At 44.6% G+C, this 27,995-nt stretch overlaps 1 protein-coding gene across 1 annotated transcript; it reads right to left on the bottom strand.

Annotated features, from left to right (window-relative positions):
• Positions 1-1,928: 1,928 nt before the first annotated feature.
• Positions 1,929-27,641, bottom strand: ntn4 (netrin 4). Its single transcript, XM_076722396.1, has 10 exons — positions 27,131-27,641; positions 25,052-25,605; positions 18,950-19,228; positions 13,476-13,602; positions 12,250-12,435; positions 5,616-5,829; positions 5,420-5,514; positions 4,851-4,919; positions 3,966-4,139; positions 1,929-3,189 (listed from the first exon to the last, which is right to left on the bottom strand). Exons 1-10 carry the CDS (start codon positions 27,279-27,281, stop codon positions 3,050-3,052), a joined length of 1,989 nt encoding a protein of 662 aa, XP_076578511.1. The 5' UTR covers positions 27,282-27,641; the 3' UTR covers positions 1,929-3,049.
• Between the last annotated feature and the right edge of the window lie 354 nt (positions 27,642-27,995).

The following is a 27,995-nucleotide window of genomic DNA, read 5'->3' as shown; positions in this document are numbered from 1 at the left end:
TAGAGAAATGAGATGTCCAATCGTTGCTTTTTGGGGTCTTAAACAGTTAAAGTTTTTACACTTTACACAAGCTGGTGTAAAATGCCACAAAGGGCAATGAGGAGAGCTTGTGTACATGAATCATGTGACTTAATTGATGGAAACATCTGATCTGTACTCTCTTTCCCACATCCCCCCATTGTGCTCTCTTCTTCTTTTGCAGCAGTATAATGTCACCCAGTTTGAGAATGAGCACCACCAGCTGTTTATCTCGATGAGTTGAACTCATATTCACGTAGTGAATGGAAGTAGTTGATGGAAATGTGCTTTATTCCGTATTTTGTTTCACAGATTTTCTGGATACAGACATCTGAAATGTTGGTCGCAGGCCATAAAGGTCGATTCTAACAATACATTGTATTTTAGAAGCTTATAATATGCTTTTTAAATGTAAAAATATTTAACTGTGAGGTAAATTTAGTTGAGTAAAACGTGCAAATTCTGCTCTGAAGTTTGGTGGCGTAGAAGTATAAAGAAGCATAGAATGGAAATAGTCAAATAAAGTACAAGTACAGTACTTGAGTACTTAGTTACTTTGCACGGCTGGCACTGAGGCTTTCCCTCCAGTCACATTCCTCTTCCCGTATGCACTCGTTCACCCCTTCCCCTGCTGTCTGGAAACAGCTTGGCAGAGACTAGGAGGAGCCGTGACCTCTCTGCCACAAATCTGTGAATGGGCCGTGAATGAGGAAACGTGGGTACAAGAGGCTATCCGGCCACGGCTGTGAAAAAAACATCCACCCCCGCTCACCTCTCGTTGAGGAGGCGAGGCCGGCAGACAGGTGAGTGACCTCCGACCCGGCCTGCCGCGGAGCGCTGCTCGACGCGCCAGGAATGTGTCCACACCTCTCAGCCAACCACGTCACAGAGAGTGGGCGAGGAGGCGGCGGAAAGCACGCAGGCCGCCTAAACCCAAACAGAGCGTGTGCTCGCCCGGCCTCTCTGTTATGGTCTACATTCTGTGGCGCTGTGTGAATGTAGGGGAGAGTGTTTTGGGAGCGAGACTGATGGATGACTTAATCTGAAGGGACGCAGAGAGAGAACAGGAGGCGTGTGTGTGTGTGTGTGTGTGTGTGTGTGTGTGTGTGTGTGAGAAAGAGAGCGGGGTGATAAGGATATTTTTGTCCAATTTATGTGAAGTATTTCAAGGCCTGGGCAGTTATATCAACTGTTGTTGAGAGCTGGAGTTCAGGCTGCTGTGGCCTGCTCAAGGATAAGTTTGGTTTATTACAACTTGGCTCTAATTTTTGGAGTTTCGGCCATCTTTCTTTTGGTTTTGTAACGTTGAATGCGTTAGTTACCTGCTGATATATGGGAACGCTGCAACATCGCTAAAAAGAAGAACAACAGGGCGGGAAACAAGCAGCTTTAAAGAGTTTTCAACAAACTTGTTTAGAAATTAAAAATCCATCAACCTGCAAGACAAATGTCACAAAAACATGCTAGCACGACTGCTAGCAAGCTACTCTGCTAGCATGTTTTTTTCTGCAATACAGAAATGGTAGAGTATCTTTAAAATATGCTTTTCAAAATCTGGTTAACTTGTAGTAACGTTTGCATAACTACTAATAATGCAAGCTGCATTTTCTCCTTTGGCTTTTATTAATTTTCCAAATACAGTTGTGTTGTGTTGTCTGTATCCTCATTCACTCCTAAAGAACATGCTAGCTTGGGTGCGCTCACATTTAGCTTTACCTTCAATGTAATCTGACTAAGTTGTCGGCTTCTATACAACCTGTCTGATCGTCAAAGCATTTGTGTTTCTTGCCCCATTGGACTTTCTTAAAGCGATGTTGTTCTGTTCCCAGACCTCAGCAATGACTCTAGCAAGTACAGCATTACCACAACTGCTAGACGTGATGGCCAACATTGTGAAAACAACACCAAAGTTATAATAATATGGAATTATCCTTTAATATTACCACATACAAAGACAATTAAACAGAAAGGGAGAAAGAGGGACAATAATATTTATATAGATATATACAAATAATACTGTACAAGAGCACAAAGGAAGGAATAAGAAGAATGTTGTGAATGTGTAATATGAGATGAATCAGTATACATAAGGCTGTATCATAAACATTGGAACGGCTGTTTTTGAAAGGGTGCACAAACCTGCAGAAGAGCTGGACTGAATCTGGACTGTGCTCGTTATAAACCTCTGCATTCAACCACTCTCTCTGTCCCACAAGCACACGCACACACGTTTGCAAAAACAGGCAAATACATTCACGTTCGGGGTAAAACCCATTCACTCTGATTTCAACACAGGCACACCTGGACTGGCTAAGGTTTAACCACCTGTAGTGGCTTGTATGGCTTGTTCAGCTTCACTCTGGGTGCTTTGCACATTGTGTCTGCAGCACACACACACTGCTGCTTGTGTGTGACTGTGTGTGTGTGTGTAAAGGAGCATATGGGAAATGGACATGCTCCAGCCACAGTCCATGTCAGGGGGTCATTTAGTGTGTGTGTGTGTGTGTGTGTGTTAAGTCTTCCTCTCTTTGTGTGTCCATATTCCCTCAGTCCATCTTAGGCTAAAGTGCTGCAGAGAGGAAGAGATTCAGTTTTGTGTGTGTGTGTGTGTGTGTGTGTGTGTGTGTGTGTGTGTGTGTGTGTGTGTGTGTGTGTGTGTTAATGTACGTCAATGGGTCCAGGGGGCATCGCTCAGAATAGAAAGCACTTGGCCTCAGCGCTGAATTCCTCAATTTCTTGCAAAAGAAATCCTACATAGGAATGTGCCAGACAGATATGTCTTATTAAAATCACGTCCTGTGTGCTTTCAGCTGGTGCAGTCCACCATTAGCGTTATGCTCTCATTGGACGACAGCAGAGAAATAAAGGGGTTTCAGTCCTGCCAGTTCGGCCCCAAAAACCTGCTCCCAGACTTGTGCGATCAATATTCCACATCTGGAGGACAAGGGAACACGAATCCACGGCCTTGTTTTGTTTCAATAGTCTCATCTGTCCACGCGTCCATCTGTCCTCCGGCGTCTTAACGGCCAGTCTACCAGTTGCAGTCTTTCTTGAGTAGCGTGAGGACTTTGCGCCCCAAACTGGCTTTCCAAGGCTTGACGAAGCTCTTCATGTTGACCAGGAGGCGGCCCTGCTTACGGTCCGAGTGGCCCGCCACGAGGTACTCCACCCCTGAGAAATGACGTCAAAGGTCAGGGTCGCTCTAAGCTTAGAGGACAATTTCAGCTTTGAAGCTGCGCTGACTGATTCTAGACACTGCTTAGATGCACTGCCTGGCCTTAATACAAAAGCTTCTGACAGATAATGATATAACAGTGTTTATTCTGGCTTGGACTTGATTTTATATTGGGACATTTATGATCAATAAGGGTCTCGATATTCTCTTTTTTTGTCAATAAGTCCCATGAAAACACCAAAACCAACAGTACTTTCAAACAGTCCTTCAGTCTATAGTCCCATAGAACAGCTGGTCACTGTAGGTTTTAGCAAATGTTACTCAAACAGGAGGAAATAGCACATTTGTTGGGGACTATTTTCAGTGGTGGACTGATGGTGTGTGTAGGATTCAGTTTTTGGACAACAATGGAGCTCTATGGCACAGAGGAAGAAGATATTTCAGACTGTGGACATACACACAATACTTAGTAAGAAACAGTAATTGTTGGTTTTAGTCCTTTCATGGGAGTTGTTGACTAGATCACATAAATAGAATAGCAGCAGCCTCATCAGTCACAATGGTCAAACTTTGATATGAACCACAGTTTGATGTCTGTTTGAAACGTAATTGAGTGAAATTGAAACTGTAATCTTAATCAAAAGTCATTTCTGTGAGATTTTGATCAGATTTTTAACACATGATTATTTTATCCTTTATTATTCTGATTATTCTGTGTCTCTGTGCGAAGCTGTAAGACATTCATTGATTCATGGGAGAGTGTGAGTCTGACCTGGGTTGAGGATGGGGCAGGTGCAGCCCCGTGCGGTCCAGGACTCGGGGTAAAGAGTGACTCGACCCCGCTGAATCTTCACCTTGGTGTTCTGGCTGAGCACCTTCTGAACTTTGACCTCCACCTCTGCGTGAGAGCCCTTATCGTGGGCGGAAAGCACTTTCACCTTCAGCACTGAGTCAAGTAGAGAGACAAGATGTAATCAGACCTCCAGTGTGAGAGTTTATGAGTGTTTGATTTTTGAAAGGTGCTACAGCTGCATTTCCACCCAAGTGTCAAACTCAGGAGCACTTTCAACCAAAACTTAGGACCCTGCAGGCCTGCAGAGGAGCTACCTAATTTACAATAACTTATAACTTATGGATCGATTGCTATGAAATTTGGTACATTCATGTCCTCCTTGGGATAAACTGTAACATCTTTGTTGACCCTCTGACCTTCCATGCAGCGCCATCATCAGGTTGAAATTTGAAATTTGTCCAGTACTTTGGTTGCTAACCAACTACCTGCAAAGCTGATGACATTCCCATCAGCCTCAGCTGTACTTTGTGTTTAGCGGTAATTAGCAAATGTTAGCATGCTAGCATGCTAAACTAAGATGGTAAATATTAAACCTTCTTATCATCAGCATGTTAGTCATTGTCTGCATGTTAGCATGCTGACGTTAGCATTTAGCTCGAAGCAACACTGTAGACTCAGTCTAATGGCATTTCTACTACTGTTTGGCAAGTTGCTATTCCAAAACCACATTTTTGGGATCATTATTCCCAAATGTATCTGCATCAGGTCTGTGTGTTGTGTTCAGGATCCACAGACTCATACAGGGCAAGTTGAGGAAATGAGTACAAAGAAATGCACGATGTGTTACAGCTGATGAGTTCTTACCATAGGCGTAATTCATGGTGCAGAAGAGTTTACTGTTGGTCAGGGCTTGTTCTTTGCACTCACACTTCTCTGCAGGAGACAGACACACAGGCACAGATTCATATTTGTAACATAACTGATGCTCTGTGTGTGTGTGTGTGAGTGCATGTGTGTGTGGTCTCAGACACTGTGTACGACGTCCTAAGAATGCAAGCACAGTGTGTGTGTGTCCAGTGAGGAATGTGCCTATGAAAGCTGCAGTTACATGGTGGTGGTGGTGGGGGGTCTGAGAGAAGGGACACTTGGAAACTGTCCATGCACACACACACACACACACACACACACACACACACACACACACACACACACACACACACACACACACAGAGGCACACATACAGGCATGCACACACACACATACACGCACACCTTTGTTCTATGTCCTTCTAAGGCTCTATCAAGACTTTCATTACTGAACCATTAATGCTTGGTCAGTGGACTGTGGAGGAGGGTGAAACACACACACACACACACACACACCCACACACACACACACACACACACACACACACACAGTCTCTGTATCTCACCTGAGTAGTGGAGGGCAGAGAAGAGTTCGTCTGCTCTGAAGATCCTGACCGGCTCGCTGGAGTTTCCCTCTAAGTTGTACAAGTCCAGATCAGAGCTGCACAAACACAAACAAGTCAGCAGCAATCTAAAGCAATCAAACGTGAAACTGATAAAGGTTGGAACTGTTATCAGGAGAGAGAAAGTGTTTTCACTCACCCGAACATACAGTCTCCCGTAAACGGATCACAGTCTCCTGCACAATCACACGGACGGCAGCCGTATTCGTGGAAGCCCCAGTATCCCACCATGCACCTGTCACAGTGGGCTCCACCAACTCCGGGTTTACAGATGCAGTTTCCATTGGAGGGGTCGCAGAGTGAGCCGTCGGCCAAGTGGAAGGGCATGGAGCCCAGGGGGTGACAGCTGCACGCTGGGAGACAAAAGCCTTTTGTGAGTCTTTTGTGACAGGAAGCCCAAACATCCACACATGTGGTTTTCAGGTGACAAAGGTCTGAATCAAACCAGGGACAGTGTGGTGAAACGTTATGTGTATTAAACTGTCGTGTTACCACGAAAAAAACCCTGAAATGTGTTTTTCATTTTGAGATACAGCAGCATGAACAATAGCTCTGGTGTCAAACAGAGGCCAACATCAGGCGAGCAGCGAACTCAGAATGCTGCATTATTTAAACCAAAAGTCATGAGAGAGACATGACTTGGCGGTCAGTCAGTCCACCACCTAACAACACCGCTGTGACAGTTTGTGCAGAAATTCATGATCCCCTGAGGACGACACACAGCAAAACCTGAGCAGCTCATCCTTAAACCCAAACTAATTCAATAACAATTATCTTGTGAACATTCAGCAACTTTATCTTAGCGAAGCCTGACTTGAACTTTAGCTGTTGAGCACGAACAAAATATACTTTTAATGTCATGAAAACAATAAATACAAAGTCTTGCATCTGTTTTATGCTCATTTTCTCCTGAAGAGTCTTTTCTTTTCACCTGTTGGCTGTTTTCAAACTTCAAACTTTATTTATTTATATGGCACTTTTCATACTTAAAAAGCAACACAAAGTGCCTTTTTTATCTCGTCTTACCCTCTTGTTTTACTTTTACTTTATTTTCCTTTTACTGTTTTATCACAGATATTATTATTTGCTTTTATGTTGAGCACTTTGTGTTGCATTTAATGCATGAATTGTACCGTATACGTTTAGTATTATTATTATTCTAAAATCTTAATTATGCAGTCATTAATATGTTGGCCAACACATTTAAGTCCTCTGCTAAATGATCCTGTTTTTCTATATGTTTATCTCCTACAGTCTACTGTAGGTGAGTCGCTCCCTGGAGCACGCGGTCTAAAGGTCTTTTAAACTGACAGTTTGCTGACCTGCAAATCATATTTTATTACTAGGACATAAGTATTTCATCATTCATCAGTTGATCCATTTGTCTGACTGGTATTGTTGCAGGAGCTTGTAATACAAAGGACTCTCTCTTTTTCTTATCACCCACACACACACATACACCTCCAGCCCCCCCCCCCCGCCCCCATGTCCCCTCTAATTGTGTGCTGATAGGGTGTTCTTTAAACAACCTCCAAAAACAATACACACACACACACACACACACACACACACACACACACACACGTTTCCACTGGTAGTCTGACAAAGCTACTGTCTGCCGTGTTTCTCCTGTTATCAACACTGAGACCTGGAGCCTCGCAGGAGGAGGTGTCAGGCCTACCCCATAAATCTGTCCCCATCTCGGGGGCAGGCGGTGAGGGAGGGCGTCGGGGGGGGTGAAGGAGAGGCAGAAGATGAGGGGAGAGAAACAAAGAGGGGGGCGTTGTTTGGAGCCATTTCTCTGCTGTTTAATGATGCTTGAAGCTCGACTGGCAGTAAATGGCTGTAACTGCTTACTGTACACTGAGATCTGCCTCCCCGCATTCAACCCTCCTCTGTTATCACCAATGCTGCGTCTGACTATAGATTGGAACAAAAAGAAAAAAAAAAAGCCATCGTGGTGGTGCGGGAGGCTGTTTTCTCAAACCAAAGTTCATCAAATGATGTTAAACTCACATGACTGCTCACAGAGACGACCGTAAATAAATTTACAAGACAGCACGCCGTTAAAAAACGCCTCCGAGGCTGAGACTGAAAGTTCATTCTTGACCTTGGGAACAGCAGTTGATAAAACAGTCTCACCACAGGGTCCATTTAGTGGCTGTTCTAGAGCTTTCGAGTGTGTCACAAGTCGCCCATGAGGATATTGTTTTTAAAATTGGTCCATAAACCAACACTGTAATGTCATTCAATGAAACGTGCAAATAAAAGTGTCGTTCGCTCACATGTTCACGGAGTTCCTACTTTACAACAGCAGCTCGAATGCACAGAGGTCAGGAATGAGATGCAAACTACTTCACACTCGACACTGCACTTCCTTGAGTCCTCAACAACACAACCACCGAATATGACGTCAATCGGATCAACAGTTGTTGAGAAAACTGAAGGACAAGCAGAGATTCCTTTGGCTTTAGTTACAACCCCATTTCCAAAAATGTCTGGACACTTTGCAAAACATAAATAAAAACAGAATGCAGTCATTTGCAAAAAAACTGTGTTAACTGACAACAGTTTTCACACACACGTGTTCACAAAGTGGTGAACCTCGCTCCATCCTCGCTCGTGAACGACTGAGCCTTTCCAGGATGCCCCATTCATACCCAATCACGATGCTATCACCTGTTAGCAATCAACCTGTTTACCTGTGGAATGTTCCAAACAGGTGTTTTTGGAGCATTCCACATCTTTCCCAGTCTTTAGTTGCTCCTGTCCCAACGTGTTTGAAACGTGCTGCTGCATCAGATTCAGAATAAGCAGATATTTACAGAAATCAACGAAGCTGATGAGCTCAGACATTAAATACATTGTCTTTGTGCTCTGTACTGACTCCTCGATGTCACATCAACCTTCGCGAGCTTCAAACCAGACAGTTTATCAGACGAATCGCCCGGGACAACAAAGATAAGATAAACCTTATCATAAGACCGAACTGTGCAATATCAATAAAATCATAAAGTTATCAGATTTGTAGACTTTACAGATACGAACATGCACACAAACACACACGAGACATACACATACGAGACATATGTATACATATACGAGACATATCACACAAACAAGCTTTGTCTGTGTGCGTGTGTGTGGGTGGGTGTGCTGTGTGTATCAGGCCCTATCTTCCACTATTGTTTAGTGAGCAACCGGCGCACGTTAATAATTAACTCAGATTACGGCACCACCTCAGTTCCATGCAGAGCGAAAACACGTGTGACGGCGTGTTTGGTAACCGTGTGCGTTCACATATCTGCGTGACAATTTATGAGCACTTGAAGGGGTCAACACACAAGGTCTGCTGTGTGTTGTGTTAATGTGTGTGTGTGTATCTAAGATAGCTGTCAGCTGCAGGAGCTCTGACAATGAAAACTTCACGAGCGTGTGCTGAGACATGACAAGACACCTGCCCGAGCAACAAGCGCAGACAACAAACTCGCCACACACACACACATAAAAACACACATATAAACACACACTGTAACTCCCCCCCGCTAAAGCGTTTTGGTGTGTACGAGCTTGACGAGAGTGTTTTCTTTCCCGGGCCCCTCGGAGCCTGGTATGAAAAAAATGTTCCTCACGACGGAGGGAAATTCCTCCATTGTCAGCAAGCGGCTACAGCGGGATTTCACAACCTGTACCTTCGTCTCAGGGGTTCTCCAAGCATGCCATCGCTCCTTTTTTCTATCAATCAGCCGTCACTGAGGATCTTTAGCCCTCCAGCCTCCATAGTTACCCCATAGGTGAGTTTTCAGGTACAGAAAAACATGCACATGACCTAAATCAAGCACTGATATCCAAACCTTATAGCATGTCTGTTATAAAAAGGTGGTGCATTAGATTTCTATGACCTTATCAGAGATGCCAACACACCTAAACTTGACGACTGTAGCATATTGACATAGGAGTCCAGATGCAATTCATCAACCATCCTGATAAGATTGATGCTAATGGACTCCAAGCAGTACGGCTCAAACGAAGACAACATGAATTATGCTGGCCCTGACATAAGAGCTTGGTGTACATACGACTGTGGAAAGGTTAAAGATTTATGGTGGAAAACAAGACTTAGAGTCTACAGCCATGCTAGCAGCATGAGTTAATGCAAACATCAGCACGCTAACATGCTCACAATGACACTGCTAGCGCCTTGATGCTAAGTAGGCTTAATGTTTACAATGTTCACCATCTTAGTGTTAATTTGTGCTAACTTTGGCTAATTAGCTCTAAACACAAAGTATAGTTAAGGCTGATGGTATATCATTGGTTTTGCAGGTATTTGTTGATAAAGCAGTATTTTAAAATGACATTCATGACCCCCAGATGATGAATCACAGTGACTTTGGTGATAATCAGATTTTTCTGCTTGACATTTTGTTGTTTTGAGTGGAATATCTCAACAATTATTGGATGTTTGGATTGAAATTAAATTTGGTTCTGCTTTGCTCTGTACGTTCTGCTTTGTATGACTTCGGCCACAGCTGCTGTTAGCATGCTAACATCATAAATTAAGATGGTAAACACAGGGTAAACATAATACCTGCTCAAGATCGGCATGTTAGCATCAACATTGTGCACATGTTAGCTTGCTAATGTTAGCATTTAGCTCGTAGTACAATCTCACAAAGCTGCTAGCATGGCTGTAGACTCATGCATAGACTCTTTTATATTACATATTTGTTTACAGACATATAGGAGTTGGTGGGGTGGGATCAAGGAGTTAAAAAGTAAAAATTAAATAAAAATCATCTAAGAAATGTTGGGAATTCTGTAGTAACGGATCTCTTGATATACTAAAACGACTAAATAAAATACGCGTGACCAAACTCTGAGTGATACAACTGGGCTGATCGCTGACACGTTCCCCTCAAGGTGTTTTTGAAAGGTCTGGTGCAATTTGACAGTTGTTTTAAATTTAATGCCTACGTGAACTCTCTCTCTCTCTCTCTCTCTCTCTCTCTCTCTCTCTCTCTCTCTCTCACACACACACACACACACACACACACACACACACACACTCTAGTAATCATGTGTGAGTCCATCATACCTGCAGGACTGAGCTCACTGGGTCAAATCTGACAGATAATCAGAGGAGAATGTAGCCACTGCGCTGTGTTTATGGATGACTATCGCGTGTTTACTTAAGACGCGTCTCATCACCGGCGGGCAGCACGCCGTTCAGCCAAGACACACACACACACACACACACACACACACACACACACACACAGAGAGGACCCTCACACATTTACAACTACGACCAATGATTACCCTGAAGCTACCCGAGCTCTGAGTCACACATGAAAAATGGCAAAACAAGCCAAGATGGACAAGCAGGGGGTTGTGTGTCGAGCTTTGAGTCAAGACGAAGGAATGTCACCATCTGATGATTAACTATGGCGTCAACCTTGGATGGAGCATGGGCCGTCTGCTGTCTCACACACACACACACACACACACACACACACACACAGAGCCAGGTGTCCATCAGAAATCAGCGCTATCAAGCACGTCCCAGCATGTGATCTCAATCCCCCAGCATTCCTTGAGAGAATGAGAGCGCCGTGCCAGTGTGGTGTGTATGAGGTTAACGTGATGATTCGCTCCAGCAACATTTTGTCAACACTGGCATGATTGATTATGCATTATGAAATTTTACAATGTGTTCTACATGTCGTGGTTGTGGGTTTCATGTTGTCAGTTTGCCAAAAAGTGTGCCTGAACTATAATTACCGCCTCGTGGTTACTCGCCTCTGCCAGACAGTCAAGTTGAATTTATATCCATGTCTGTCCAGACTCGCTGAATAAGAAAGAATTTAATAAAAGGTATTGAGTGTCTTTCTGGCAAAATGGATGTTATTATTATATTGACATGTATGATTCCAGTGAGTAATGTCCAGTGAGAAACATGCTGTCTTCACTTACAGACTATTTTCACAGAGGACTGAGAGAGAGCTTCATCACAGGGTGCAACAGCAATCACCTGAAGATCAGTATCAGCCAGAATAACGGCCAAAAAAGGGTTTCTGCATGACATTATGATGTCACAGTGAAGCTGACCTTTGACCTTTTGGAGAGAAAATGTCATCACCTCATCATTTGTGTGAAATTCTGTCATAATGAGCGCATGAATTCTTGAGCAATGGCTAAAAATGTGTTTTGTTTTGAGGTCACAGTGAGATCTGACCTTTGAACACCAAAATCTAATCAGTTCTTGAGTCCAAGTGAACATTTGAGCCAAATTTGGGGCCAAATCAAGCAACGACTGCCATCAGTAACAAAGGCCATAAGTCCACACTAATATCATTCAGGGAGCCTGGAAGTGTCATCAACTTAGATTTATGCATTTTAATGTCAGGTTGAGCAGAAAATATCAAAAATTTCACTGAGAACTTATAGAAGTCTGTAAATTCACAGTAAGTCCACTGCCTCCCACTAGACTACACCACTAAATTTCCCATAATTCTGATCTCTGTCACATGAAGGCTTCTCTCTTGAGCTAGACTTAAATTAGATTTTCCCATCGGCCTTTTGCTGTTTTGTGCCATGAAAACCCACATTTACACACAATTTAGATACATACATTTAATATGCATTACAGCTGATGGCGGCTGCAAAGTTGGGTAACAACCCATCTCCACTGCTCCTGTACTGTCACCTTAAAGAGTTGTTCACTCTCAGGTGCGTTGTGTGACAGGTGTGTGTCGGTGTGTGTATCTTACGTTTGCAGGAGTCAGGGGCGGTGTGCGGCCGCTGGGGGTCTCTGTGGAAGCCGGCCTTGCATCTCTGACACTGACGTCCTTCTGTGTTGTGCAGACAGTCACACGTGCCTCCGCTCCGCTGGCCAGACTCTCGCCACGCCGTCCAATCAAAATGGCAGCTCTGGGCGTGTCCGTTACACTTACACTCTGGTGTGGGAGGGAGGAGATCAGCACATCACTTCTGCATTCTACCAAAGCTCGACTGAAAAAAAAAAACATTTTTATGGACGTTTTGAGGCATTTTTTGCAGGGTCTCAGGGTCTCTAGTGGAATAACTGTTGGCAATCCAAGCTGACTATAGCTGCCGTCCTCCAATAAGAAGCCTCCTTTATTTAACGGTGTACTCCTTTAATATAAAACTTGGTACCTTTCTCAAACATCATACTGTAGTTGCTTTTAATATTTAGGAAAACAAGCCTGTTTATGGTCCTAAATGGCCAGTTGTTTTTCTCAATTTGTTCTAATCTTGCTTTAATGTTGGTAATCTTTCCCTCTGTGCTGGTTTACCATTTGGTGCAACTCAATTCTCCCAAATGCTTACAGCTAATTCCAGGACCCTCTTCTCTCTAAATCCCCACCAGGGCTTAGATATCATGCTTTGTTCAGCATGTACTTTCTGCAGGCTGTGTTTGCACATGCAGTGGTAAACACCGTTTAGCTGTTTGTTCTAGTAGTTCTTGTTGCTACGTGACACCACATTTGTTTGAACTATCATCATCAGCAGCACTGCCAGCACCACCTGAAACCACCTGGAACTTGACTTGAGAATCACATCTTTTCCAGAACGAAGCAGGACTCGTGAGGATGACTGCACATCGCATTAGGGGTGGGAGTCTCTCTGCACCTCATTCTGATTCAAACGGCGAGATTTGTAATGACCCATCATCACTTTACAATATAATTCAGTTGTTTTAAATTATATTAAGGCTTAATGTTAAGCATAATTATGAGCATGGTTGCTTTGAGTCAGAGCTAGCTGCTTGGTTTCAGCAACCAGGCTTCATTTGGCCGCCTCCCCTCCACCCACACTCTTTGTCCATTGGTGCTCATAATGTCGAGAATCAGGTTTAAATTTCTGCATCAAGACATCACGAGAGAATCGCGATGCACCTAGAAAACTATTTTCTCCCCCAACCCCACATTAAATTAACATTTTGACTTCCTGCGACCGTGTTTGTTGGACTCACTCCGACATTCGTGCGGTGCCCCCGTCAGGCCATCAGCGGGCTGCCAGGGTCGGTCGTTGTAGAGAGGAGCGCAGCGCTCGCAGTGATCACCTGCAGTGTTGTGTCTGCACACACACTTCCCATGGACCTGAGAGAGAGAGAGAGAGGAAGAGGAAGAGAGAGAGAGAGAGCTCATTAGCAACAAGAAAAATGATAGACGGAGGTAGAGAAGGAAGGATGGGAGGAACAAAGAGGTCAGTGTGATGCAGAGGAAAGTTTCCCACGTGAGGACAAGCCTGTTGGGGGTGAAGACTCTACTCTTCCTCTAGATTTCTCACAATTTCTTCTTCTCTTTACTTTCCGATAACTCTCTGCCTTTCCCTCTTTTTCCTCTTCTTCTTCATTTCCTCTGATTTCCTCACGTCCTCTCACTCCATCCCTCTCGTACTCCCTCGCCTGAAATTAGTGAATGGAGATTGATTGTTTGGCTTCATCACTGGAAACGAGAACGGGCCTCTGCTCTGAAAAGCCTGTGTGTGTATGAGTGTGTGTGTTTACGAGTGTGTGTGTATGAGAAGAGTACAAGTATGCAGCGCTGAGAGCACAATAACAATCTCCTTGTCATTCCTGTGAGCTGGAATGCCATGCATGCTGGATAATGATTGAAGGACGGGGGGAGCAAGGCATCTGAGGAAGCTCTTTATTTGTTTGCGTTACACCGTGTAACTGTAATGTAGGACACACACACACACACGATTATACAATGATTACAGAGGTACACGCACTGATACAGGCATGGAAAAAACACACCAAATCCTGCGTTTGTTTCCCACGGTGTGTGATGTGTCACTGCCTCCTGATTCACACACAAACACACTGTTCTGAGTTCAGAGTTAAACACATCCACATGCTGGAGAACAGAGCCAGGAGCAACATGTTCTCTGCCTGGACTGACCCCAGATCAGTCCTGCAATGTAGAGGTGAACACACATGGATGATTTTACACCACCTCAATCACACTAATAAGGGGAGCAATTGCCTAAATGAGAGGTCCAGGCAAATGGGAGGCAGGAGACCTAATGCCACATATCCAAAATGAAAAAGAAGAAGTGGTAATTAATGAAACGTCCACAGTGGAGAGAAACGAGGGGCACGGGAAAAGAAAGGCTGGACAGGCAGGAAGGAGGAAAAGCCGGCAGCAGCAGCAGCAGCAGCAGCAGCTGGCTCGGGTCCAGACAGCTGGTATTTGAACCCATTTCACATGTTTACCATACCGTGATACGGGACAATTAACACATGTACACACTGCGAGCCGCACACACGCAATCATGGACAGAGGACACAGCAGAGCCGGGCTCATACGTGACGATGGTGCTGCTGATGGCTCATAGAACATGTTAGCATCTTTACTGTTTTTCTGCCTTTTTATCTGTGAGATCTACACGTGATCGCTGCCTTACACTGTACAACCCCTATACGTTCCTATCAAACTGTATATTATCATGTCAACACATTACATTCAAATGTTAAGAAGCTATACAATAAAAAACTGGGTCTAATCTCATTAAACTATTGAACTTGATTCCACTGTGTGGAAAAATGAACAGTGACGGTAAAAACCAGCAACAGTCAGACGGGGTGTTACATCTAATGTGCTCTATATTTGAAGAAATCTCTGTGATTGAAACCATACAAAGATCGAATCCGTCCAGCATTTAAGTGTCCGACTCACAAGAGGTGGATTTGAGAAAGACTCGATGCTTCTCAGACTTCAGAAAGTTTCCTCCAGAGCCACAGAGGAACTCACAGAACAGTTTTTTGACTACTTCCTGTTCTCCGTATAATCAGACCTTCATGAATAAAATGCCTCTTTAAATACGTGAGGAAGACGTAAGTGAAAGAAAGAAAGTAAGAGAGGCAGATGGATTAGAGAAACACACAAACCCTGGCTGGACTAATTGCTGCTAACGCTCCAGTAGCTGTCCCTGGATGCCATTACGTGTGTGTGTGTGTGTGTGTGTGTGTGTGTGTGTGTGTGTGTGTGTGTGTGTGTGTGTTGGCTTTGTGGCTAACTAACAGACAGTGTAATCACCCTGAACCGCAGAAACCCCATGTGGGGGCACAGGAGCACAAAAAAATCCAAAACAACAACAAACAAACAAACTGGTCTTTTTTCGTCTACGCTCACAGCGTCTGGACAGTAATGACTCGACGTATCACGGCCACTTTCACTGCTGATTACTGCACACACACACACATGCGCGCGCGCGCACACACACACACGTACACGCTCAGAGCAGACAAAACATTGCATGCTTAAGCACACACACCTAACACACAGCAGACCAAACAAACACACTGCACATATGAAAAGAAAACGACGCTGCGAGGTCACACACACATTTAGGAAAAGCCCAAAAATGCAAACACACACCCACACACGCCCAGCGGTGGAATGTAACTGAGTACATTTATGCAAGTATTTCAGTACAAATCTGAAGTACTTGAGAATACTTGAGTATTTCTATTTTATTCAACTTATACTTGCACTCTATTACATCTGAAAGGCAAATACTACAGTTTTACACTTACACTACAATTCTTCATACTCTCCCTGTGCTGTGAAAACCACGGCCTTCAGTGGAGTATTTTCACAGTGTAGTATTAATACTTTTTAAGCAAATGACCTGAAAACGCCCTTCCCTTCCCTGAGTGATCAGCAATCTCTGCCCTCATCTCCCATCTCGAGCTGCTCTGCTTGTTTGGGTTTAGCCTGAAACGGCGGCTCTGGGCTGAAACGGAGACACAAAACAAACCTCTGATAGGCGGGAAAAGGCACTTACATAACTCCAGCGTGTTTACCGAACGCTCCCGCATGGCAAACAGCAGAACGACGCGCCGATGACCTGAGGTAATGTTGTGTGGACAGTTAAAAGGGATTTACTGTTCAAACTCTAAGTCCTGGGTGCAGTTGGACTAATATTTGCTGTGAAAAATGAATTTCAGCCACTTGGTGTCACATCCCACACATGTGACCATTAAAATGATCTATTATTATTGTTATCCTGGCGTGCAGAGGAGGGTTTTACAGCTCTGGGGTCTAAAGACCATTTCAGAGGATTTTCTACCCTCATAAGAAGGAAATCCTGATGAAAACACTCAGTAGAGCCACTTGGAATTTCTTGGCATGAAAATAGTCAGATTAAGAGATTTAAAGACCACGTCCAATAAATCGTCTATCTTCAGCTTCCTTACAAAAACGCTGGTATCTGCAAAGAAAACACAGGAACAGTCTTGTTCATTTATCATGCATCATACCAAACGTCCCCTCTGTCTTAAAATCTTTTCGGCTGCTTGTCAGAATATAATTTTTAGATTCTGATAAGGTACATGGTGACTTTATCGTTTCATGCACCAAATGACTCACAGGCTGTAAAACAGAATGCTAAGTATCAGCGATGAATCTAAAAACATGGCGCTAATAGCATTTTCCATTACAGTCTAAATAAACAAGACTTGTGTTGGAGTCTGCCGCCACATGAGCAGCTCTGTGAGGCTGGAACGACGGTGTGTTCAGCTAACATGCTCACAACAACAATGCTGACACGCTGATGTTTAGCAGCTCTAATGTTTATACCGTGTTCACCATCTTAGTTTAGCATGTTAGCATGCTAAATTAGCGTGTATAGCTAGTATATTAGCTAGTATATAAAGGCCTGTATTGTCCTTGTACTGTACACACTGTATGGCCAAAAGTCAGTGGACACCTGACCATCACACCTACATGAGCCCATTCTAAAATGATGGGCATTAATATAAAGTTTGGCCCTCTTTGCAGCTACAACTGTTCTGGGAAGGGTTTCCTCATGGTTTTGGGGTGGCATCCAAACCCACACTCATCCATCAAACTGTCAGATAGCAAAATGCGAGTCATTCATCGCTCCAAAGACCACGTTTCCACGCTGCAGCTGGGCTCTGCACCGCTCCAGCCGGCGCCTGGCATTACACGTAACACCAGTGATGTGAGGCCTGCGTGCAGCTGCTGCGCCATCGAATCTCATATCATAAAAATCCCGACACGTGCTGATGTTGCTTCCATAGGCAGAAATCTGCAGTGAGTCACGCAAAAGATAACAGGTGATTTTTATGCACTTCAGCACTTGTTGGCCTCACTGTGACTTTGCCTCATGGCCGAGCTGCTCCAATGTGCTTCCACTTCACAATAGTAGCACTGGTGCTATTTATGACCCACTCTTGATTCTAAATGTGTATCTATAGAGATTTCATGGCTATGTGCTGGATTTTATGAACCTGTTCGCAATGGGTGTGGCTGAAACACATGAACTCAGTAACTTTGAGGGGTGTCCACTGACTTTTGGCCACATCCTGTACATATAAGAAACACAATCAAATTGAACAAGCCAGAATATTGGATGATATTAGCTTTCCAAACTCTTAAGTATTTCTATCATTATCAGCCTCAAAGATCCTTCATCAGTTGGGCTTTACTACAGTATATACTGACGTAGTACTATTGCTTATCTGTCTGAATGTCTCTGCTTATATAAATTGTAAAGGAAACTCCTTGTTGACTCTCGCCGTCCCGGTCGAGCCTCGCTGATTGCAGCAGAACATGCTTCAAAGTCATCCAGCGTTTCTGTTTGTGGAGATGGCTGCGATAAGAGCCTGGCTCTGACGGTTGATCTCCAGGAAAAACACGAAATCACACCTTCATCAACACACATACACATCAACGCCACCATTAACCCTCCACTGAATCAATATCCACATCTCAGCGGAAAGGCAGCTGTTTATCTCAGACAGACAGAAGAACAGAGGAAGCAGCAGAGAGAAAGGTGATCCTCCACCACCCCTCTCTTTGTCTGTTATTAAGACGACTGCCAACACAAAGTAAACAAGCCATTTAGTCTGTGAGTATCAAGCCTTATAATCTTGATTTCCTTAGAACCAATGACAAGCCTGCCCACGGGGGATGGAAAGAAATGTCAGTATGTCAAAACAAGGCAAAGTACCGGCGCATTATCAAAGCATGAAGGCTTGAAAGAAGCTTATTTGCATTGGAAGTGTTTTTACTGTTAAAGAGTATTGATACAAAAACAAATATTAACTGAAGATCCACTTTTCAGACAGTGACATGTAGCTGAAATTGCTGCAAAATGCTCCAAAATGGACCTTGAGATAAGATTTTTTTTTGTCAAATTACTGTTTACAACATGAAGAATGAGCGTTCAAGCTCAAGTTATGACACATTTTAATTGTATTTTTATAAATGTACGTTAGATCTCATAATTTAAAGGTACCCCGGGGACTTTTCAACCACTACTTTTGCTTGAAGCGATGTTTTAAAACGCAGGTCCAGTGATTGACACCTGGTGGAAGTACCATTCACAAGGACAAGAATGGCCCTTCATGTACGATTTCCCGGCATTTTAAAGTACTGTTGTTGGTGCACTCAGTCAATGCTCCTCTCTTACCACATGGTTGGTCCGGTCCCTGATGGGCTGGTACCCCGGCGCAGGGACGCACTGCTCAGCGTGGCCGTTACAGAAGCAGCTTCCCTTCACTATCAGGTCATAGATGGCGAAGTGTTGGGTGGGAAGCGCCTCATGTGCAGAGGCGAGGTCTTTGGCCTGGCACGGACACAACTGACGCTTCAGCAGTCGGATTCGGATGTTGGTCACCCTCAGCTGCTGCTGGCCCTCCGCCCCAAATGGATCCAGAGACTCCCACTTAGGGAGGGTGCGGTAGATCACCTGTCGGTCACAGAGAGAGATCTGCTGTCACATTTCTTCAAAATTTTACCTTTTGATTTTTGTGGGCTAAAGTTCCTGGTGGGCAGAGCAAATTTTAATAAGCTAAATATTTTCCAGGCAGCAAAAGACACAACAGAACCTGCAACAAGCCGATTAACGAGCCGAACAAAGACAGACCTCAGTTTTACAATTTGAACAACATGCATTACAAGACGGCTGCAGCGCCAGAAGGGAGGTCTACTGCATTCACACTGAAAGAGGATCAATTCATATATAAACATAAAAAAGACTTAGTTTTAAGCCTACTTGCTGCCTTTTGAGGATCTTGAACATACAGCATAAACTCATACATGCTTAGTTTTCCCTTCAGAGGGTGTTTTTTTTTTTTTTTTTTTGTCTTGGGTACTCGTGGTTTCCCTCCTCTTTAATTTACTTTTGCTTTATGTCTTTTAATTACGGAAAAGGACAATAAAAGCATTCACAGTACTGAAGAGAAAACTGTTCTCTTGCAGCCCCACTTCATGATTTAGAGGATTTAGACGGGTGTATTGAGCCACACAATCAGGTTTATTGATGCTGCTCATGTCACTACATCTGTCACGTTAATGGAGGTTTGTTTTGGTACGTTTGTGCACCACACGGTGACCTTACACCCCGCCATCATTGACTACGTCCTCACGTGACCACGAGGGTGCTGGGTGTCCCTGAATGAGTGCACCCTCCCTCCCTCGCTCTCTTTACCCTGTCTGGTCCCTGGACATCCTTCAAATCGAAGATCCCTTTATAGGCTGCCATCGCCATGGCTACCGCTGCCACTAGCAACCAACACCGCTGCTGTTGTCGGGGTGAAAAAGTTGGTGTGTGCCCCAACTCTCGCCGTGAAAGAAATGTGTGTGTTTGTAGTGTGTCTCTGCACAAAGTGTGTGTTGTTGTCACTGGCTGTCACTGATATCATGGGATGAGTGGTGTGTGTTTATGTGGGTGAGTGTTTTCTCTGGTCAAAACTTTGGTTGAGGTGCAAGAAGAGCCCCCACGCTGCTCCCTCATTGGCTGGATGACTGGCCGAGAGCGTGATGGGAGGAGCGCTATTAATTTCCCTGTTGTTGAAAAAGGTCATAGGGTCACGGCATTGTGGTCCACAATTAAGAGAACACGACAAATAGGACGAGGGGCGCCGGTCCGCGGGAGAGCACGGAGAGCAGGGCCAGACAAAGACGGGGACGGAGACGCAGCTTCGCATAACTCAGGGCCGGACAAAAGGCCCGCGACAGCCCGGTGACACCACAGCAACACCAGCACACACACACAACCACACTGGCATGCACGCAAACATCAGCGTCGTGGATGAGGTGAGCAGAGAGCAGCGACATCATCCTGAGGAGTTTAATGCTGCCACAGACATCCCTCCACAATCACGCCTCCTACTTTTCCTTCGAACGTGGAGACAAAATATTGACATCTGCAAATATGCTGATGAGACCCATGTTTATGTTAATCTGAGCCCTGAGTCCATGGAAGTCTGGGGACACTCAAAGGGTCCCAAATTTATCGATGCTCATTTTTCATTATAGAAAAATAATAATATAACAAAATCGTGGTGCAATAAGTACAATTTTAGCTCAAAGCTTTTGCCGTTTAACTGTTTATTGCTTTTGAATCTGTTTCAAAGGACTAATTTAAAGGACTATTCTTACTTTGCTTCACTCATTACATGAAGTGTTTTCTGAGTTGCAGGACGGCACAGTTTACTGTGAATTACAGTAAAAAGAGACATGAAATCTCTGTGAAAATCTCTTTGAATCAACTGCTCCTTTGCAAAAATCCGCCATTTTGGGGGGAAAATCATTATAAACCCTAAAAGATGCTAAAGGGTGTCTGTCCGTATGAGACAAAGCATCAGAGACTACAACCGACTATTGCAATTTACTGCAGGAAGAAAACAGCTTTGCTCTAATTTATTGATTATCTTTGATTTCTCACCTGTCTGCTGATAAGAAAACAATAAACCAGAAAGCCTGAAGTGAATGTAGGGCATTAATCAAACATTACAGATGCTGTGCCAGCGTTCTGCAGTCAGAGTGTAAATTTATTATGGTCTACCTGTTCAGTGAGATGGATTTCAAAAGTGCTTTCTAAGTGGAGTTTTTGACCACTGGAGGCGCTATGGAGCAATGTTTTAATGAGTGACAGATGATGCAGTTGATGGTGGAGGAAAAAACGCAGCGATGCCTCAAAGAAAACCAGGAAAGAAGAAGACACCGATCACCGATAAATGATGCAGGCTTCAAAATATCTGTCCCAGAATACACTGCAAATTGTTTCATGAGAAAGGAAATGCATTCAGTGGCTTTTGTTGGGCCTCTGGGAGACACACAATGTGCTTTGGAGAGAAATACCGACTGTAAACATTTATACTGGCATTTGTTTACAAGGAAGCTCCACAGGGAACCTTTAACTGAATTCACAGGAACGTTGCCGAATGTGCAGAATGAAGCTTATCTGTGTCACTGCTGCGTGTGGAATCCGAGAACCTTTGCTCTGCGGAGGACATTAATCGTTAGTATAATTATGGAAGCTGATTACAACGCAGACAGAATGGAGTCGTGAAAGCACACAGGTGGAAAGGTTTCACACCTGCTTTCAAACACCTGTACGTGCAATACGTTTCAGGCATTTCTGATTTCGCCTCTCCGAGGGTTCACCGAGGGCCAACTTCAGGCTGAAAAATAAAGTAAGTCTGGTTTTAATGGGGCGTAATTCCATCAAAGCACTGTGGACTGTAATCTGGTAAACAGGCACAATGGGCATTGATGGAAGGAGAAAGACAGAGAGGGAAACAGAGCGGGGGGATGGGTGTCTAGCCAACAGCACCGACATCCATCAGAGCAACGGCACTTCCTTCCCGGCAGACAGACGGAGAGCCGACTCTATGTGTTTATCTGAAAGGGCACGGACAAGTGTGTGTGTGTGTGTGTGTGTTTGAGAAACTGTGGAAAAGAGAAGGAATATGTGTGTGTGTGTGTGTGTGTGTGTGTGTGTGTGTGTGTGTGTGTGTGTGTGTAGGCCAGTCTTTCTCTTCCCTAAGGAGGTCAGTCTCTACAACAAACACCCACATTCTTCCAGCCTGGCTGACCTCATAAATAAGACAAGGAGTCCTGCATACTCCACACACACACACACACACACACACACACACACACCACCTTTTCCCCACATCACAGGTGAACACGGAAAGCTTTCAGCGCAAGAGATGACACGCTTTCATGTTTGCAGGAGAAAGGAGAGGCAGAAAGCTGAGAATACCTGCTGCCTGTAATTGCTCCCAGCTACAGTAACGACCCCCAGAACCTTCGCTGCCGTCAGTCAAGCTGAGCCGGCAGCGATCCAGCACACGCAGGCGGACCGCCGATCACTCTTATTTACTTTGCTTTAATGTTTCAGTACACGCTGTGGATGCAGTCATGTTTTTTGATTTGGTTTTGACCACTTTATTAAGCTTTATGACGCAAATTCACATAAGATCAATGTGTTCATTATTTCTTCGATTAAACAATTTATGGTGTAGGCTATAATGTTCTGAAGAATGTCAATGGCAAGTACCCAGAGCTTGAGGTGATGCCTTCAAATGGCTTGTTTTATCAAAGCAAGAGTGTAAAATCAAACATTTTCAATATGTACCAGAGAGAAGCAGCAAATCCTCACATCTGAGAGGCAAAATAACAGGCATTTTTGGGCATTTCTGCTTGATAAACAACCTTTTTTAATTGTGGAGTCTTTTCAGTGGCACCTGATAGCAAGTTTCACATAAATGGTGTCATATTAATTACTGTTTTTTTTTTAGAAGATTTTAATTTCAACCAACAATTTGATTTGATTTGAGGAAGGCCACAAGCTGCAGTGAGGGGCCTTGTGACAACAATGTTTTGTCAAACCTCTATTTAAAAGATCAAAAATGAATAAATGAGCTTTTAAACTAAATTAGAGGTGCCCTGAATAGATGTAAGTCTGTGAAAATTACAGAGTTGCTCATAGAAACTCTTCACATTTGAACCTGAGACGGTACTGAAACAGGCTCGAGCAGACGGCACAGTCTGAGGCCTCGTTGTCATCACCTGCCACAGCCACAGACTGTTAAACTGTCATTACAGGTGAAGCACGATTACAGCAAAGACACACAGAAGCAGAAACGGTGAGAGCAGCTGAGGAGCAACAGCAGCTGGTGTGTCAGAGCGCTACTTGACCTCTTTTAACCTCCGGGTCGCCGGTTAAGGGGTCAGAGGGCAAAGGTCAGGCTCTTAGCACAGGTGGCTGAGACGTATGCGAAGCAGAGTCAGAGAAAGGAAAAGATTTCACACCTTCATGCGCAAAAGGTGGAGAGTAAATCCTGGGATGAATCTACAGAGGAACCATTTTTCAGCGCACAAAAAAACACAAACACAGACAAAGACGCACAGCAGGAGCGCATTAAGAAAGATTTACGATACGGCAGCAGAACAAGGCCATAACAGCTGTGAGGAATACTTGGAAAGAGCCCGTCAAAGAGGACGTAAACACACATTACACATGAGAGCACTGCAGGGAGCCCACAGCAGCACCACGCTCGGCATGCGCCTCCACACACACATCTGCAGAGCAGCTCCCGACACACACTGCTTCAATTAAACATCAATGGACTTCAGGAAGCCCTCTCGTGCTACAGTCCGAGCACGCCTATTAAACACTCACTCATGCACATACACACACACACACACTGCAGAGCTTCCCCCACCTGGCTGCGCTCTGCTTTCACTCTGCTGCCACGCCGTATGACTCTTGCATGTTGCGTGACTTACTGCAGAAAGAGCTGATTCGTTCCAGCCGGAGGGGCGACGACCGCGAGGGCGCACTTTAAGACGTTTGTTTAGAAAAGCGGGGGCGTCTGTCCGCGGCACGGTTTACCTGCCGTGCCCGGCTTGCATTATATGACATTGTTGGTAATTCATTCATAGAGGAAGAAAATGCTGAGCTGGAAAGTCTCCTTCACCCCCTCCAGCGTTTCTCTGCAGGTGTGTATCTGCCCTCCTTTCCACCTGCGTTAACCTGCTTTCTGAGCCGTCTGACTGTGTTTGGACCGAGAGACATGCCGGGAATTCAACCAAGACTTGATACAGATCTGATCATCCACCTCTGGCAGTTTGTCATGAATTGTGAGGAGAAAAGGCAAAGTGGTCTGTGCTCTGGTTCAAGAGAGAGAAATGTGATTTAACGTGTAGTTTAGATCATATATTCAGCATTACTTTTATCTACAACTGCTTAGTCTTTCTTCTGATATTTCTCCCATTTTCTTTTCTGAGTTAAAATCCTTAAATGTAAAAGTTTTTGGCCACTTGGGGGCAGCACAACAAGCGGTGCAACACGTGTTCGCCTCATGAAGTTGTCACAGCGAAGAAGTTTGTTAAAGTTATAAACAACACACAATCAGCACAGTTACATGCATAAACGTACGAAAACAGGCTTGAAAAGTTAAACTTCTGTTTGAGGCTGTTGAGCTCTGAGCTCAGCGAACAGGCGGATGACCTGCACTCAGTACTGCACCTGAATGCATCGTGTGTAAATACATGTGTAAGTTCAATACACTCGTGCTTTAGCTCCATTTTTGGTCTCTACCAACTCCTGAGGGAAATATCTGGCTCTTCAGCGGCTAAATGCTCCACTAGGTTCACCAGCTAGCTGCTAACTGTGTCTGTATGTCGTTTGGTAGCTGGCAGGTATGTGTGCAGTGGGGTTTAGAGCTGAAAACACCTCCAGCAGCTCCGAAAGGTAAACATACAGCTTCGTCCTCACCTCTCCACGGCTGCAGGGATAAGCCCCGGAGTATTTGGAGGTGCAGGTGGCGCCGTCCCGGCCCGCGCCTGCCCTTCCCTCCTCCAGCCCAAAGGCGGCGCTGCAGTTGCTGGCGTAGTACTGCAACATCTTCCACGTTCTCCCAAAGTCCTGCGACCGCTCCAGGGTCATGGCTGCAGGCCTCGGCGAGCGAAACACGACGATAAGATGTGTGAAGTAAAACTCCGCCTCCAGGTCCAGCTGCACTGTCTCCGACTCCACCCCCTCGGCGGACTGCCACCAGGTGTTGGGGTGACGGAAGGAGGAGTCTGACATGGCCCCGGCCAGGTGGGACAGGAGGGGCAGGGCGGCGTTGCATTTGGCACACTTAGCGGCGCTGCAGGCCAGGTTGGCGTTGGGGTTGGAGTAGGAGCAGTAGAGCTCGGTGCCGTTGTTGCCACAGACGGTCTGCGTCAGGACCCGGCGGCCCAGGGCCAAGTTCCCCATGCGAGGGTTGCAGGCCCGGCTCTCACAGCGAGGGGCCACACCTGCACGAAACACGTCCACCGACAGACCTGGAGGGACGGAGGGGAGAAAAAAGTTTCCACATGTAGTTCAGAAATGGGCTGAGGTGACATAACAGTTTTCTAGAGAAAAGAAGAAGAAAAGAGTGAAAGCACGGGTGTCAGGTGTGAACAGAAAGGTGTGGCACTCACTGTACCTGAGCTTAAAGGGTCAGGTCACACAAATCACACACCTGTGCCGGTGTTTAGACATGCAGATTGGATTTGTCCACATTTTGGGATGTCTTCCTTCTCAACAACACAATGGAGGAGAACGAAATTTAACTTTAACATAATATTGGGGCATTACAATAGCATTAAATTGATTAACATGGATGATCCATACAACTGATGATAGTTTCACTAGGACTTCTTTGGTGGGATGGAAGAAGGAGGAGAAATACTCAGGTACATTAAAACCTGACAAATACAACCCAAACTCTCCACTTTGCTAAATACCAGAAGAGATTTCTAGAAGAAGAGCATTCATGGGCCCACTTAGACCTTAGAAATTTAATACTTTCTGGACATGTTTGCAGGTTTCGGAGATGCTGGGACTCATTCTTCAGAGCTGAGTGAATAGATAGACCTGAATCTAAATAACACTGACAGAATGTGTGAGCGTGAGTGGGCGAGCTGAGCATGAGAGTGACTCAGTGTGAGTCTGCACAAGTCAAGTGATTTACCTCGATCGGAAACGTTATGCAAAAGGGATAATAGAGGCATTGTGCACCTGCCTGCCGCAGACTGCAGCCAGCGTGGACTCTAACGCAGATAAAGTTTGGCAGCTCGGGGAGGATGAGCAGCATTCAGACGCCTCCCAGACGCTTTGCAAACCCCCCTGAGGGCCACGGTGTCATCTTCCAACGTGGATTTATCATCTAAAACCTGGAGCTCTTTGTTTTTCATGTTTCATGGGTTAATTAACTTTTGCTCTCAGGAGCCCTTACTCAAAGCACGTTTTTGGTTAGTTCACTGAATTACATAAGTGTCGGCAGGTGGGAAGGTCAGACTGAAACCTTTAGACTGAAGGCCTTTAAGAAGCTACTGTTATTGTCCCACTGTGCTGATTAATATGATGTAAACTAATAACTAAGACAGCAAATTACTTTGAATTAAACTATATTTAATTTTACCTCATTTGTAAATTATTGATTTAAATGTACATGCAAGGATTTAATTTGACTGCGTTTTTAATACAAAACTTCCATTCAAATCTGTGGCATTAAACAACAATGAGGCTCAGATATGTTCTCTACAGTTCTGAGTCCCCAAGAGGTTAATATGAAAACTGGAGCTTAATACTTTAGTCTATGATTCTGAATAAACTCTAACATCTTAATATATGTGAGTTCATGTGTCAGAAATCCAGAACACAAACTCTTCCGGTCTGAGATTAAATTGACAGAAAATCAAGGCAAGTTCTGCATTGCTGCATTTATCCCTGAGCAGCAACGGCACATTGTTGCACCGGTGACAATAACCTGACCAGAGGATGTTTCATGTAAAAAAACAAAACAAAAAAACCCACACTAACCTGCATCTGACAGCACCACCAGGCTGATTACAAATAAAATCAACATATCTCCTTGTGGCAGAAATAATCCAAAATAAGCGAGAGGCAGATGGAGACTGGAGCAGAAAATCCCGCTGGAGTTATTCAAACATAAAACACGCAAAGATTTCATCCACAAAAACAGAGGAGAAAAAAAAAAATAAAAACACAAGACAAGTGCGTGGCTTCAAATCCCGTGTGGACTTTCTCTTTCACTCAGCTGCGATGCAATAAGGCGATAAGAGCTCATAGAGAAACAACATGATCCCGGACGGTGAGTGATGCCCCGCAGAGAGAGCACAGGGGCGGAGGAGGAGGAAGATGAGGAGGAGGAAGAGAAGTTAGTGCCCAGCTCGTCTGCCGCTTCGGGACCGGCAGCGTGTTTCATTTCCCCGCAGTGTGCGCCTGCTGCCCGCTCGGCCCCGCACATCTATTTCTAAGGAGCGCAGAGAGACGCGGAGGTTGTGTAGTGACAGCGGCAGCTCCGCCTCTCCTGCGCATTTTTCTCTGACTTAAAGGAACATTCCAGTCCAGAGCAGAGCCGCCATGCATGGAGGGAAGCACATCAACTCCAGTGCTCTGCTGAAGGGCACTTCTGACGTACTTTACCTTAGTATTTACATTTACTGCCACTTTATACTTCCACTCCACCTATAATGTTTACACATGCATGCATCAATAATCATAATCCAACTACAGAATAATGAGTATTTTGGGTATTTTAAGTGTATTTTGATGCTATAATACGGTATCTGGGACAAACTTCCTGTCTAAAGTAAAAGTAGAGAAGTATTATTGGCAAAATGTATTTAAAGTATGAAAGTAAAAGTACTGCTTTTGTGAGTTA

The sequence above is a fragment of the Chaetodon auriga genome, chromosome 22 (assembly GCF_051107435.1).
Source record: "Chaetodon auriga isolate fChaAug3 chromosome 22, fChaAug3.hap1, whole genome shotgun sequence".
NCBI classification, from domain to species: domain Eukaryota; kingdom Metazoa; phylum Chordata; class Actinopteri; order Chaetodontiformes; family Chaetodontidae; genus Chaetodon; species Chaetodon auriga.
This window is presented reverse-complemented; position numbering and strand designations above follow the sequence as displayed.